This window comes from Macaca mulatta, chromosome 20 (assembly GCF_049350105.2).
Source record: "Macaca mulatta isolate MMU2019108-1 chromosome 20, T2T-MMU8v2.0, whole genome shotgun sequence".
Lineage (NCBI taxonomy): Eukaryota > Metazoa > Chordata > Mammalia > Primates > Cercopithecidae > Macaca > Macaca mulatta.
The window spans coordinates 30,363,223-30,380,124 of record NC_133425.1 but is presented as its reverse complement, the minus strand read 5'-3'; the positions used below and the strand labels follow the sequence as shown (position 1 = coordinate 30,380,124).

Sequence of the window (16,902 nt, the reverse complement as noted above, 5' to 3'; positions counted from 1 at the left end):
GCCAACACTATGCATTTAACAGATGTTGAGATGGAGTCTTGCTCTGTCACCCAGGCTGGAGTGCAGTGGCGCAAATCTTGGTTTACTGCAGCCTCCACCTCCTGGGCTCAAGCAATTCTCCTGCCTCAGCCTCCCGAGTAACTGGGATTACAGATGCACACCACCATGCCCAGCTAATTTTTGTATTTTTAGTATAGACGGAGTTTCACCATGTTGTCCAGGCTTGTCTCGAACTCCTGACCTCAAGTGATCTGCCTGCCTCGGCCTCCCAAAGTGCTGGGATTATAGGTATGAGCTTCCATGCTTGGCCCAGTATATATAATTTCAAAACAAATATTACAACATATGAATTGGTATTGAAGTGGGAATCAGAAGAGTTCTGTGATCATAGACATTTTGGCAGGAATAAGTGAAAGAATTGACTATCACGTTTTGTATAAGAAAATCACCACCTGTTCTTCTGTCCATTTTGGAGTAGACAGGCTGAGGTGCACACAGTGTATGTTGTAACTGTTTATGTAGCCATGACACACAGTCTGTCTGCAACCCCAAACCAAGACAACTGAAAATTAAAGCATGATATGTTTTGTAGAGTAGTACAAAATGAATGGCATTTATGCATGATGAAATCATTTTCCAGTTACCCAATAAGAAATTAATAACGCAACAAAAAATCATATAAGCCACGAGAGAAAGATTAAATCCCTTGTGATAGGAGGAGGAAGCCCAGACTCATCCTAGATTTTGGTGATTGACCCTAGATGGGTTTTGTGGACGCTTACATACTTTCTGTCCTCTGTGCAGCTTGTTTTCTTTTTACTTTTCTTTCTTTTTTTTTTTTTTTTGAAATGGGGTCTCACTCTGTTGCCCAGGCTGGAGTGCAGTGGCACGATCTCGGCTCACTGCAGCCTCCAACCTCCCAAGTTCGAGCAATTCTCCTACTTCAGCCTCCTGAGTAGCTAGGATTACAAGTGCCCGCCACCATGCCTGGCTAATTTTTGCATTTTTATTAGAGATGGAGTTTCACCACATTGGCCAGGCTGCTCTCGAACTCCTGAACTCAGGTTCCACCCGCCTCAGCCTCCCAAAGTGCTGGGATTACAGGTATGAGCCACTGTGCCCGGCCTGCAGTTTGTTTTCTAATAGCCAGCATTCTCTTTAGTAGTCCCACTGGCAGGGTGGTACAATCAGAGTTCCCGAAGGAAAACCTCACATCTGGCTATGAAATATACTATTTGGTTAAATGATAAACTTTTTCACTTGTCATTTCCTAGCATTGATGTAAACAACTTCAGGAGTTTGTCTCTAAATTCTATATCTCTTGAGAAAATATTTTTTCCACCTTTTTTGTAATTGGCAAAATACAATTGTATCTATTGGGTGAAAACTTAAACATAGCATCTGAAATCATAAAACTTCTAGAAGAAAACATTGGGGAAAAGTTTCTTTTTTTTAAATTTTACTTTAAGTTCTGGGATACGTGTGCAGAATGTGCAGGTTTGTTACATAGATATACATGTGCCATGGTGGTTTGCTGCAACTATCAACCTGTCATCTAGGCTTTAAGTCTGAGTATTTGTCCTAATGCTCTCCTTCCCTTTGCCCCCCACCCCCTAACAGGCTGTGGTGTGTGATGTTCCCCTTCCTGTGCCCATGTGTTCTCATTGTTGAACTCTCACTTATGAGTGAGAACATGCAGTGTTTGATTTTCTGTTCCTGTGTTAGTTTGCTGAGAATGATGGCTTTGACATTGGTCTCAACAATGAATTTTTGAATTTGACATCAAAAACTCATGCAATGTAAGAAAAAACAGTCAAGTGGGACCACGTTCACTAAAATGTTTCTCATAGCAAAAGAAAACAATCAACAAAATTAAAAGTCAGTCTGTATAATTGGAGAAAAATTCTGTAACAGTATATCTGAGAATGAGATTATATGTAAGGAATTCTTAAAACTGAACCTCAATAAGTAAATAACCCAGGACCTGAACAGATATTTTTCCAAAGAAGTCGTACAATGGCCAGCAAGCATTTGAAAAGATGCTTAGCATCCCAAATAATCAGGAAATGCACATCAGAACTGCAATGAGCTATTACCTCACACAGGCTTGTCAGAATAGTATTTATTAAGAAGTCAAAAGATAATGAGTGCTAATGATGATGTGGAGAAGGGGGAACTCTTGCACACTGTTAGTGGGAATGTAAATGGATAAAGCCAAAATGGAAAACAATATGGAGTTTTCTCAAAAAATTAAAACTAGAACTGCCACATGATCCAGCAATCCCACTTCTGGGTATTTATCTGCCTTGGTTCATTTTGTGCTTCTATGACAGAACATTTGAGGCTGGGTAATTTATAATAAATAGATATTTACTTTCTCACACTTCTGGAGGCTGGGAAGTGCAAGATCAAGGTGGTGGCATCTGGTGAGGGCCTTCTTGCTACACTATCATGTGGCAGGAAAGCAAAGGCACAAGGTACCAAACTAACCCTATGATAGTGACATTAAACCCAACTGTGAGGACAGAGCTTTCATGGCCCTATTACCTCACAACCACATTTGCCACAACCAAATTTCAACATGAGTTTTGGAGGGGACAAACATTCAAACCATTAACAATATCCAAAGGGAATAAAATTGCTATCTTGAAGAGATATCTGCACTCCTATACTCATCACAGCATTACACACAATAGACAAGATATAAAAACAACCTAGATGTCTATCAACAGATAAATGGATAAAGAATATAAGAAATATCTATTAATGTATCTATTTGTCTATCAAATGAAATACTATTCAGCCCTAAGAAAGAAAATCCTGCCATTTTCAACAACATAGATGAACTTTGAAGACATTATGCTAAGTGAAATAAGGCAGACATAAAAATACAAATTTTGTGTGAACTCATTTTATGAGGAATCTGAAAAAGAGTAGAACTCATAGTTACAGAGAGCAGAATGGTGGTGACCTGGGGCTGAGGGATTGGGAAAAAATGAAAGATATTGGTCAAAGGGTACAACCCTGTTGTCACAAGATAAATAAATACTAGAGACCCAATGTGCAGCATCATGACTATGCTTAATAATTACATCTTGTATACTTGAACTTTGTTAAGAAAAACGGATCTCAAATGAACTTACCACACTAAAATATAGTAACTATGTGACATGACAGATATGTTCATTAGCTTTGTTGTGGTAATAATTTCATAATATATAAATATATCAAAACATATATTTTAGTTTTTACACTTTAAATACAGTTTCTATTTGTCAATCATACTCCAAAAAAGGTGAGAAAAGATTGTATAACCAAACTAATATCTAGTCATATGTAAATTTTATTTAAGACCATTTAAAATAACTTTTAGATTAAATTTAAAATCTAATATGGTATAATTTTTTAAAATTTTACTTTAAGTTCTGGATACATATGCACAACGTGCAGGTTTGTTACATGTGCCATGGTGGTTTGTTGCATCTATCAACCCATCATCTAGGTTTTAAGCCCTGCATGCATTAGGTATTTGTCCTAATGCTCTCCCTCCCCTTGCCCTCCACCCCGCAACAGGCCCCAGTGTGTGCTGTTCCCCTCCCTGTGTCCTTGTGTTCTCATTGTTCAGCTGCTACCTATGAGTGAGATCATGCAGTGTTTGGTTTTCTGTTTCTGTGTTAGTTTACTGAGGATGATGGTTTCCAGCTTCATCTGTGTCCCTGCAAAGGACATGAACTCATTCTTTTTATGACTGCCTAGTATTGCAGCCTTACCACAATCTAATGGGATTGATGGGTCAAATGGTGTTTCTGGTTCTAGATCCTTAAGGAATCACCACACTGTCTTCCACAATGATTGAACTAATTTACACTCCCACCAACAGTGTAAAAGTGTTCCTATTTCTCCACATGCTTGCCAGCATCTGTTGTTTCCTGGCTTTTTAGTGATTGCCATTCTAACTGGCATGAGATGGTATCTCATTGTGGTTTTGATTTGCATTTCTCTAATGACCAGTGACGATGAGCTTTTTCTCATATGTTTGTTGGCCACATAAATGTCTTCTTTTGAGAAGTGTCTGTTCATATCTTTTGCCCACTTTTTGATGGGGTTGTGGTTTTTTTCTTGTAAATTTGCTTAAGTTCCTTGCAGATTCTGGATATCAGACTTTTGTCAAATGGATAGATTACAAAAATTTTCTCCCATACTGTAGGTTGCCTATTCACTCTGATGATAGTTTCTTTTGCTGTGCAGCATTTGTCAATTTTGGCTTTTGTTGCAATTGCTTTTGGTGTTTTAGTCATGAAGTCTTTGTAAATTGGCATAATTTTTACAGAGAAAAAAAGGTTTTTTCAAAGAAGCATGATTTAAAGCTAGAATTGAATATTTAGCTAAAATGTTTAATTTTTATTCATTGTTCATTTTAAAATTCTTTTTAGAGATGAGGTCTTGCTCTGTCACCCAGATTGAAGCCAGTGGTGCAATCACAGCTCCCTGCAACCTCAACCTCTGGGGCTCAAGGAATCCTCCCACCTCAGCCTCTTGAGTAGCTGGCATTACAGGCACTCACCATCATGCTTGGCTGATTTTTAAAAATCTATTTTTGTAGAGGTGAGATCTTACTATCTTACTATGTTGCCCAGGTTGATCTCAAACTCTAGCCCTCAAGCAATCCTCCCAGCTCAGCCCCTAAATTGCTGGGATTACAGGTGTGAGCCACTGTACCTGGCCTAAAATACTTTTGATAAATAAGAGTAAATTAAAATATTTTCCAAAGTGAAGTTTTTGAGAGATTTTATTACCAATAGAATCTTCTTTAGGGTACACTTCAAGAAGAAAGAAACATTTTCTGGTATTAAATTAAAATGAAAAAGTATAAGAGACTTAATATGGGGATATCAACTGTGGTAGACACTGAACTAAAGAAACTAAAAAGTCCTTGGTAGAATAGGTTTCAAAAGTATTTAGAGATAATAAAAGTATAATTCTTTATATTTCACTTAAATCAAATTTAAACATTTCAGTGGTACTTGAACAGTTTGACTGATGGCCGAAGACTCTTTTCTCAGAAAACATTTTTCATCGCTGACTTATTAAAAATTGACGGTATTTCTATTGCAATTTTGCATAATGTTGATTATTGTTTTATCGGAACTGATTTGCACCAAAGGACTAATAGTGGCATAGGCATTGAGCACAGCTCCCTGCATGCTCAGGACAAGGTATGGGTCATATGTCCATAGCAAGGTTAAAAAGATTGAGAAGATAAAGTCTACCCAGTGCATGACCACAAAGAAACTCACCAGCAGCAGGATGGTCTGGGTGGCCCTTTTCTCTGGGGAGGGTCTTGGAGAGGTGGGTGCTGTGGAGGTGCTGGGATTGCCTCCAATGCCTGGACAGGAGAATCACCATGTATGCACTCGAGAGCAGCATAAGTACTACACAGGACATCCTTGGACAATGTCACAGTGAAAAACACTCCCCTGATTGTGGAGTTCATGGGGGAAAGTGAGCAGTATTTACTGACATTCAGTAGCTTGATACGGGTCATGTTGGAAGAATGCACAGAGAAAAATATTAGCCAACTACTGAAGGACAAATTGAAGAACACCCCAAAAAAGAAAACATGCATAATGTAATTTGTAATTTGTAGATTTATGTTTAAACCTTGCCATCCAGGAGGTGCTGGGGCTGAGGCTGACGGCCTGGAGCGTGCTCAGAAGGCAGATGGTGCAGATGGAGAGGCCCCTCATTGCCCTGTTTGTGTAAAAAGGTGCCTTACACTTAAAGTCATTCCCAAAATGCAGTGATTCAAACATGTCTAGAGGCAAAAAATCAAGTGAGGGGCATCCGAATGTGAATGAGGGCCAGGTGACACATGAGTAAGTCATGGGGTTTAGGCCTGCAATTCAGAAGAGCGTAAGGGATGTGGAAGAAAAGGAGAAAGGTGTTGGCTGAGAATCCAACGCCAGCTTGAAAAACAAAGGCGTTTTTAACGATAACATAAGTAGAAAGCATTTTCATCTTAATGGCATAGAGGAAACATACTTTCTATATCTGGAATAAAAGAAACAATAGATCCCATTTTATCAATGTTTGTTGTTCAGTGTTCAAAATTGTTACCATCATCATCTTTTTCCCCACTTATTCTTTGTCAAGCCTGCATATGAATTCTTGGGAATCCAGTTTCTGCATTCTTTTCCACACCAAATCATTTATCCTTGTAAAACAATAAGACTTCTACAATCATGCAGTGCACAGTGCCTGTACTCCCACTATACCTGAGCCTCACTTTTTAGAAATCATATCCTTATTGTTCTACATTCTCTCCTATCACATTTAGCACCCAGAACAGTGATGGACAAACAAAATGACTCAGAAAAAGGGCCAGGCACAGTGGCTCATGCTTGTAATCCCAGTACTTTTGGAGACTGAGGTGGGAAGATTGCTTGAGGCCAGAAGTTCAAGACCAGCCTGGCAACATAGTGAGGTGCCATCTCTACAAAAAAATTAAAAAGTTAGTGAGACATTGTGGCATGCACCTGTAGTACAAGCTACCCAGGAGGCTGAGGTGGGAAGATTGCTTGAGCCCAGGAGGTCAAGGCTGCAGTGAGCCATGATTGCACTACTGCATTCCAACCTGGGCAATGGAATGAGACCCTATCTCATAACAAATACAAAAACAAATAAAATTACTCAAAGGTATTTATGCATTTAAATTAAATGAAAATTTATTCTAATATGAAAAGAATCACTAAAGCAAGCAATTGAAAAGCTATTCAGCTGAGTCATTCTCACATCTCATCACTTTGATACATTCTGTTCTCCATCCCTCTTCCACATTTCTGGACCCTTGTGATTATACTGGACCCATGGTGATAATTTGTGAAAATTTCACTATGTTTCAACAGCAGACTAGCAATCTTGATCACATCTGCAATCTTATCTTTTCTTTGCCATAGAATTTAACGTATTCCCAGTATCTGGGGAATTAGTATGTGAACATCTTTGGAAGGTTTTATCTTGCTTTTCTGAACCTTTCTTAATGTATCACTTAAAAATGGTCCCAGCTTGGCCAGGCATGGTGGCTCACATCTGTAATCCCAGCACTTTGGGAGGCTGAGGCAGGCGGATCATGAGGTCAGGAGATCGAGACCATCCTGGCTAACACGGTGAAATCCCGTCTCTACTAAAAATACAAAAAGTTAGCCGGGCTAAAAAAACACAGCTAATATTTGTATTTTGGGTAGAGATGGGGTTTCACCATGTTGGTCAGGCTGGTCTCAAACTCCTGACCTTGTGATTTGCCCGCCTCGGCCTCCCAAAGTGTTGGGATTACAGGCATGAGCCACTGCGCCCCGCCGAGATCTTACTTTGATGTAAAGTATCAAGCTATCCTGCTGTTGTGTTCCACCCCTCATTCTTCAGTCTCCTCTGCTGCTTCTATTCACAGCAGTGTTTGATTTCACACATTTATCAGTCAAGCACCCACTCGTTAGCAGTAGCCACTTATTTTTGGCCCTTGTGATATCCATCAAACACAATTTTAATCATAACTAAACATAACATTAACTTAATCATAATTATGACTACACATATATGATCCTCTTCCTTAACAAATAATACCTATTAAATTGTTAGATGATAACATCATGACATTTCTTCTTATAAATCTATGAATCTTAGCATAGGGCAGCAGCTCAGCCTGTTTAGGTCCAGCATAATGTGCTACTTTTCCTATTCTGATGAAATTTCTCCATTTGACCTCAGTCAGGGCCACCCAGCCCACAGACTTCTATTGTCCACAAATTTACTTTTTCCTGCTCTCTCTAACCCAGTCCAACATATCATTTGTTGCAATCAATATGACTTCATTTCTCAATCCAGTTGCCTTTGTTGGATCTTGATTTGTTTGCCTTCTTGCAAGTCTTTCAACTCCATTTGAAACTTTTTTCCCACTCCCCAAAGAAAAAAACTGTCAATCAAAAATTATATGCCTAAGAAAGCTATAGAACAACAATAAAGACAAAATATGCATCTGACTAAGGTCTACAAGCATCTGTAAGGAACTCAAATGAATTTGCAAGAGAAAAACAACTCCATTAAAAAGTGGTAAAGGATATGAACAGACATTTTTGAAATGAAGACATACAGGCTGGGTGCCACCTCATGCCTGTAATCCCAGTACTTTGGGAGGCCAAGGCAGGCAGATCACGAGTTCAGGAGATCAAGACCTGCCTGGCTAACACAGTGAAACCCCGTCTCTACTAAAAGTACAAAAAATTAGCCGGGCTTGGTGGCATGCGCCTGTAGTCCCAGCTACTCTGGAAGCTGAAGCAGGAGAATCACTTGAACCTGGGAGGCGGAGGTTGCAGTTAGCCAAGATCGCACCACTGCACTCCAGCCTGGGTGACAGAACGAGACTCTGTCTCAAAAAACAACAACAAAAAAAGACACACATGCGGCCAAGAAGCATATGATAAAAAGCTCAATATCACTGATCATTAGAGAAATGCAAATCAAAATCACAATGAGACGCCATCTCACACCATTCAGAATGGCTAGTTACTATTAAAAGGTTAAAAAAAAATAACTGATGCTGGTGAAGTAGTGGAGAAAAGGGAAACACTTATACACTGTTAGTGAAAGTGTAAATTAGTTCAATCATTGTGGAAAGCTGTATCGCAATTTCTTAAAGAGTTAAAAGCAGAACCACCATTTGACACAGCGATCCCATTACTGGGTATATACCCAGAGGAATATACATTATTCTGCCATAAAGACACATGCATGTGAATGTTCACTGCAGCACTACTCACAATGGTAAAGATGTGGAATCAACCTAAATGTTCATCAATGACATTGGATACTAAAAATGTGGTACAGGCCGCATCCCCAGCCCACGGCCATGGCCGCCTACAAACTGGTGCTCATCCAGCATGGTGAGAGCGCATGGAACCAGGACAACCGCTTCAGCGGCTGGTACCACACTGACCTGAGCCCAGCGGGCCACAAGGAGGCGAAGCACGGAGGGCAGGCTCTGAAAGATGCTGGCTATGAGTTAGACATCTGCTTCACCTCAGTGCAGAAGAGAGCGATCCGGACCCTCTGGACAGTGCTAGATGCCACTGATCAGATGTGGCTGCCAGTGGTGAGGACCTGGCGCCTCAATGAGCGGCAATGTGGGGGTCTAACAGCTCTCAATAAAGCAGAAACTGCAGCAAAGCATGGTGAGGCCCAGGTGAAGATCTGGAGGCGCTCCTATGATGTCCCACCACCTCCGATGGAGCCCGACCACCCTTTCTACAGCAACATCAGTAAGGATCGCAGGTATGCAGACCTCACAAAAGATCAGCTACCCTCCTGTGAGAGTCTGAAGGACACTATTGCCAGAGCTCTGACCTTCTGGAATAAAGAAATAGTTCCCCAGATCAAGGAGAGGAAATGTGTACTGATTCCAGCCCATGGCAACAGCCTCCGGGGCATTGTCAAGCATCTGGAGGGTCTCTCTAAAGAGGCTATCATGGAGCTGAACCTGCTGACTGGTATTCCAATGTCTATGAATTGGACAAGAACTTGAAGCCTATCAAGCCCATGCAGTTCCTGGGGGATGAAGAAACGGTGGGCAAAGCCATGGAAGCTGTGGCTGCCCAGGGCAAGGCCAAGAAGTGAAGGCCAGCGGGGAGGATACTGTCCCCAGGAGCACCCTTCCTGCCGTCTTGTCCCTCTGCCCCTCCCACCTGCACATGTCACACTGACCACATCTGTAGACATCTTGAGTTGTAGCTGCAGATGGGGACAAGTGGCTCCCATTTGCATTTTAGCCTTTTTTGTCTCCTGCACCCACTCCCTTCATACAATCTAGTCAGAATGGCACTTCTAGAGCATAGGTTCTTAGTCCAAGCTCTGGAAAAGCTCCCCTTAGCCAACAGAGTTTAAAGGTAGTGACTTGGGTTTTTGCGAGTTCTTTGTTTACTAAGGACTTGTGGGGAGGAACCATGCTAAGCCATGACCAATGAGGAGAAGCAACAGAGCCCGTCTGTCCCCAGGAGCCAGTCCTCTGCTCTTCTGCAGTCAGGCCACTGCCTGGGGACTCTAGTCATTCCAGTGGAAGATGAATGTAACCTGCATGGTGATATGACAACTGTTTCCTCACTGACACCAGAGGAGCTGGCTCTAGAAGTTTGGGATCAATCCTGAATTTAGTTATGTGTTACATTTACTTTTATTACAAAAAAAAGTATATATAATTAATGCAAAACAATAACCCTTCGGGGATCTCTTGTGGCGGTTGAAATAGTCCCACATGTGGTCATCAGAAAATAAGCCATTCCTCATACCAGTGTGGGATCAGTTCCTTGACCTCTGAGGGGCAGGAGTGCTTCCTGCTGTGTGTGTGAGAATCCCTTCTTGCCCCGTTTCGTGGCAGTGAAACGCCCCTTGGTCCTGTCCAAGTGTGTCTTTCACTGATTTCTAAATCACGTTCTAGTTGCTTGGCCCTGCCACATGGGTCCAGTGTTCATCTGAGCATAACTGTACTAAATGCTTTTCCCAGATCACTATAATAAAGGAGGGATGTGCAGTAAAAAAAAAAAAAAAAAATGTGGTACATGCCCACCATGGAATATTATTTAAGCATAATAGAATGAGATCACATCATTTGCAAAGACATGGATGAAGCTGGAGGACATTATCTTTAGCAAACTAACACAGGAACAGAAAACCCAATACCGCATGGTCTCACTTAAAAGTGGGAGGTAGGCCGGGCACTGTGACTCACCCCTGTAATACCAGCACTTTGAGAGGCCAAGGCAGGAGGATCACCACCTGAGGCCAGGAGTTTGAGACCAGCCTGGCCAACATGGGGAAATCCCATCTCTACTAAAAATACAAAATTAGCCTGGTGTGGTGGTGGACACCTGTAATCCCAGCTACTCTGGAGGCTGAGGCAGGAGAATCGCTTGAACCCAGGAGGCAGAGGTTGCAGTGAGCTGAGATCACGCCACTGCACTCCAGCCTGGGTAACAGAGTGAGACTCCGTCTGAAAAAAAAAAAAAAAAAAAAAAGTGGGAGATGAATTACGAGAACTCATGAACTCATGAAGAAAGACGTTTCCCAGACACTGGGATATATACTTGAATGTGGAAGGTGGGAGGAGGGAGAGAAGCAGAAAAGGTAACTATTGAGTACTGGGCTTAATGTCTGGGTGATGAAAAAATCTGTACAACAAACCCTCATGACATGAGTTTACCTATATAACAAACCTTCACATGTACCTCCAAATTGAAAATAATTTTTTAAAAATATCAGCATTAACTATAGCAATTAGAGTCATAATCTTTTATAACACAAGAAATTTTGAGTAATTTGTTAATTGTTCCGAAGGCTTATTCTCACACAATATTCTTTCTGATTATTTCTTGTTAACTGCAGAGAAACAGTAGAAATGTGAGATACTAAAAATTAAAAATAAATACATTGAAAAACACAAATTCTCAAAAAAGTTAAGAAAAAATAAAATATAGAAATAGCTCTACATAGAAATAAATGTAACATATTAATAGATCTATAACAAAGAAAGAGATCAAATTAATTAGAACCTTTACACAAATAAAAGCCCCAGGACAAATGGCTTAACCGGTAAATTCTATTAAGCATTCAATAAAGAATTAATACTGGGCCGGGGGTGGTGGCTCACACCTGTAATCCCAGCACTTTGGGAGGCTGAGGTGGATGGATCACCTGAGGTCTGGAGTTCAAGACCAGCCTGAACAACATGGAGAAACCCCGTCTCTACTAAAAATATAAAATTAGCCAAGTGTGGTAGTGCATGCCTGTAATCCCAGCTATTTGGGAAGCTGAGGCAGAAGAATCGCTTGAATCCGGGAGGTGGAGGTTGCAGTGAGCCGAGATCACACCATTGCACTCCAGCCTCGGCAACAAGAGTAAAATTCTGTCTCAAATAATAATAATTATTATTATTATATTATATTAATTAATTATATATTAAATTATTAAATTATTAAATTAATATTAATTACTATTAATATTTAATTATTAAATTAAATTAATTATTAAATTAATATATTAAATTATATATTAATAATTATTAACTTTTCACAAATACTTCCAAAAAATTGAATCAGTGAAAACATTTCCCAAGTCATTCTATCAGATCAGTATTACTATGATTCCAAAATCAAACAGAAACTTTACTAGATAAAAAATGACTTATCTTTATCCTTCATGCATACAGACACTAAGATTCTAAAACAAAAACAAAAAAAACTAGCAAACTGAATCTGAATCTAGCAAAATGTGAAACTCATTAAACACCATTGTCAAATGGGATTATTTTGCAAATGTGATGTTGGCTTAAAAATCTAAAAATCAAACAATCTTCTAGTTTAGAAAATAAGTAGAACCATATTCTATTACAAACTTACATAATCATCTATATTAGCATGGTATTCCCCAAAAACCCACTAGAACTGATAAACAAGCTCACCAGGGTCACAAGATACAAAAACAACCTGTAAGACTGAATTGTACTTTTATATGAGACCAATGAAAAATCTGAAAGTAAGCAATTCTTTTAATAACAGCATCAAAGAAAGAAACATTTAGAAATAAATCTGCCGAGTACGGTGGCTCACGCCTCTAATCCCAGCACTTTGGGAGGCCAAGACAGGTGGATCATCTGAGGTCAGCAGTTTGAGACCAGCCTGGGCAACATGGAGAAACCTCATCTCTACCAAAAATACAAAAATTAGCCAAGTGTAGTGGCGCGCGCCTGTAGTCCCAGCTACTCAGGATGCTGAGGTGAGAGGATCACCTGAGCCCTGGAGGTGGAGGCTGCAGTGAGCCAAGATGGCACCGCTGCACTTCAGCCTGGGTGACAGGGCAAGACCCTGTCTAAACAAACAAACAAAAACTACAATGAGATAATAGTTATTGCTCAATAGATTACTACATCTAAAAGATAGTAACAAGTGTTGACTAAAGTGTGAAGAATACGAAATCCTCACACATTGTTGATGAGAATTAAAATAGTGCAGCCAACACGTGAGAAAAAGGCAATTCCTCATAAAGTTATACATGGTTTTACATATGACTCAGAAATCCCACCCTCAGGTAAATACCCAAAAGAATGGAAATCTGCAGCACTCAAAGATTCATATGTGAATGCTTACATCAGCACTCTTCGTATAGCCAAAATGAATAGAATCCAAATATCCATCGACTAGTGGAAGAAAAATTAGTATGTGCCATAGCCATACAGCAGAGTATTACTCACTAATCAAAAGGAATGAAGCAGTGATGCATACTACAACAGGAATGAACCTCTAAAACGTTAAGCCAAGTGAAAGAAATCAGACCCAAAAGACTACTTAATTAATTATTTCACTTATAAGAAATTTTTATAAAAGACTCACCTTTAGAAACAGAAAATAGATTGATGATTGTCTACGGTTGGGACAGTAATGGGGAGTGAATGCGAATTGACTAAAATTTTCTTTAAGAGAAAATGACCCGCTGGGGAGCCAAAATGCTGAGTGGGTGCAAGAAGGAATATCTTCCACCGGGAGACCAAGACATCAGGAAGATAGGCACACTCTGAGCCGATCTTTGGAGGGAAGGCATTGAGAGTAGACGGAGGGAGAACACAGATGCTGGGCTGAAGCGGGAGGATGCTGGGAACCCTGCACAGGGTTGCTGAGCATTGGAACTCATTCCTGGCCCCCGGTGACTCTTGGAGAAGGGGTGGATTGAGCAGGTGAGGAGTGACCCACTCTCACGGCAAACCTCTGAAATTCTAGAAGCAGGAGGTCCTACAACCCCCACAGACACGTGAGCTGGCAGAGAGAGCTGCTTAGATAGGAGGCAAGGGCTGGACTCTAGCCTGTGCAGAACCCAGAGGGGTTGGCATGGAAATAGCTGCAGTGGGCCACGATCAAGGATGCCCATCCGCCAAGGTTTGTCATGCCCTTCTAGGAGACTTTAGTCTTGGAGTAACTGTCATACCTGGACAGGGCAAGGCAGTCTTGCAGTGGAATGGACCAGTCTGACTTGAGCAGCCTCCTGTCTGCTGTCCTCTCCTGAGGGCCCAGCGTGGCTGCACCCATTTGCAGCACAGCCTCAGATGCCTAATCAGGGTGCTTCCCTGGGGCCCTCATCATAGCTCCTTCACTGGAAGACTGCGCCTGACTGTTGGACAGCTCCAGCAGACTGACCACTGCCAACATGTACGAGCCCACTCACAGATAACCCCCACTACAGCCTCCGCCTACTGCTTTGCTGGTATGAACTCACCCAAGAACATCCTCTCCCCGCGACTGCTTTGCTGATGTGCTTGCATGTGGGTGGACCTTGCCTCCCCCACTGGGGCACATGAGCACATACACCCCACAGCACTTGACCACCGCCATTGTGAGGGCACCCCAACACCCTTCCCCTGCTGATGGGTGGGCACCCTGCTCTGCCACCGCCATTGGCATGAAAACACACACAAATGCCCACAACTGTGCCTCTGCTGCTGCTGGCACAAACGCATTCACAAACACCAGCAATCCACCCCTACTACACCACTGCCATTGCAGGCATGAACACACACACAAACACTAACAAGCCTGCCCTCACCGGTGCCCTGCCACTGCTACTGCCACAACCAATGTGAGTGTGGGCACCACACATGTGTCATTTTAAATTTTTTGTAGAGACAGGGTCTCCCAGTGCTGCCCAGGCTGGTCTTGAACTCCTGGGCTCAAACCATCTTCCTGCCTCAGCCTTCCAAAGTGCCAGGATTATAGATGTGAGCCACTGCTCCTGGACTAGCTCCAATTTTGAAAGAAGTTCTACTCTATGTAAAGGCTATCAAACAGCATTGCATGTTACAAAGAACTCTTGGGTAAAAGAAACAGTCAATTGGTATGGCAAATTTTATTGCTGTCTTATTTTAAGAAACTGCCACAGTCAACTCAACCTTCAGCAACAACCACCCTGATTCGCAGCCATCAACATCAAGGAGAGACCCTGAGCCAGGAAAAATATTATGACTTGCTGAAGGCTCGGATGTTCATTAGCACTTTTTAGCAATAAAGTATTTTAAACTAAGGTGTGTACTTTTTTGGACATAATGCTATTATACACTTAATAGACTATAGTATCATGTAAACATACTTTATATGCACTGGAAAACCAAAAAATGCATGTGACTTGCTTTATTGCAATATTCACTTTGTTGTGCTGGGCTGAAACTGAACATGCAATCCTTTGGGGTATGCCTGTAGCTTTAAAAAAGTGAATACAGTGGATAAATATCACAAACATAATGTTACGCTAAGAAACCAGATGCAAAAGTATACATGCTATCTCATTTCATTTATTTAAAAATTCGAAAAGCAGACAAAACAGAGTTTCTGGCTTCAGATAAGGGTGGAGTTGCTTTTTGAACAAACACTCTCACAGAAAATAATAATTTCTTGCATCCAACACAGGAGCACTCAGATTCATAAAACAAGCTCTTAGAGACCTATGAAGAGACTTAGATAAGCAGACAATGAGAGAGGGAGACTTCAACACCCCCACTGACAGTATTAGAGAAATCACAGAGGCAAAAAAGTAACAAAGATGTTTGGAACCTGCACTCAACACTTAACCAATTGGACCTAACAGACATCCACAGAACTCTCCACCCAAAAACAACAGAATATACATTCTTCACATGGCACATAATCTAGAATCAATCTTTCAATCAGCCATAAGACAATCCTCAGCAAATTCAAAAAATGTAATTATACCAACCACACTCCTGGACCACAGCACAGTAAAAATAGAAATCCGCACTAAGAAGATGCTCAGAATTATACAATTACATGGAAATTAACAGCATGCTCCTGAAAGACTTCTGGGTAAACAATGAAATTAAGACAGGAATCAAGAATTTCTTTGAAACAGTGATAACAAAGATATGACATACCAGAAACTCAGGGACACAGCTAAAGCAGGGTTAAGAGGAAAGGTTAAAGCACTAAATGCCCACAGTAAGAAATATCTCAAATTAACAACTTCACATCACAACTAGAAGAACTAGAAAAACAAGAGCAAATCAAACACAAAACTAACAAGACAAGAAATAACCAAAATCAGAGCTGAACCAAATGAAATTGAGACATGAAAAACTGCACAAAAGAGCAATGAAACCAGAAGTTGGTTATTTGAAAGAATAAATAAGATTGATAGCCCACTAGCTAGACTAATGAAAAAAAGAGAAGACCCGAATAAACACAATCAGAAATTACAAAGGGGACATTATCTCTGACTCCACAGAAATACAAAAACTCTCAGAGGCTACCATAAACAACTCTGTGCACACAAACTAGAATATCTTGAAGAAACAAATAGATGCCTGGAAGCATACAACCTCCTCAGACTGAACCAGGGAGAACTTGAAACCCTGAACAGACCAATAATGGCTTCTGAAATTGAATCAGTAATAAAAAGCCTACCAACCAGAAAAAGTTCAGGACCAGACAGATTCACTGCTGAATTCTCCAGATATATAAAGAAGGGCTGGTACTATTACTACCGAAATTATTCTAAAAAAAAGAATTTTAAAGGAGGAACTCCTCTCTAACTCATTCTATGAAGCCAGCAACATCCTGATACCAAAACCTGGCAAAGACACAACTGAAAAAGAAAAATTAAGCCAATATCACTGATGAACACTTCAATTTTCAAAGTGAAGGAATTCAGATCCAAAAAGCTATATATTCAGCCCTCTGTATCCATGAAGTTTGTATTCTTGGATTTAACCAACCAAGGATAAAAAATATAATTAGGCCTATGATGATGGTATCCATACTAAACCTATGGCATTATTTTTCTTGTTAGAATCTCCTAAACAAT

General features: G+C 40.7%; 1 protein-coding gene and 1 pseudogene across 1 annotated transcript; one reads left to right on the top strand and one right to left on the bottom strand.

Moving 5' to 3' along the window:
* Nucleotides 5,088–6,012, bottom strand: MACMULV1R-PS1051 (vomeronasal 1 receptor macMulV1R-ps1051 pseudogene; annotated as a pseudogene).
* Nucleotides 8,903–9,662, top strand: LOC714548 (phosphoglycerate mutase 1-like). The gene has a single exon (XM_015126036.3). The coding sequence runs from the start codon at nt 8,903–8,905 to the stop codon at nt 9,572–9,574; it is 672 nt and encodes a 223-aa protein (XP_014981522.3). The 3' UTR covers nt 9,575–9,662.
* Nucleotides 9,663–16,902: the final 7,240 nt, after the last annotated feature.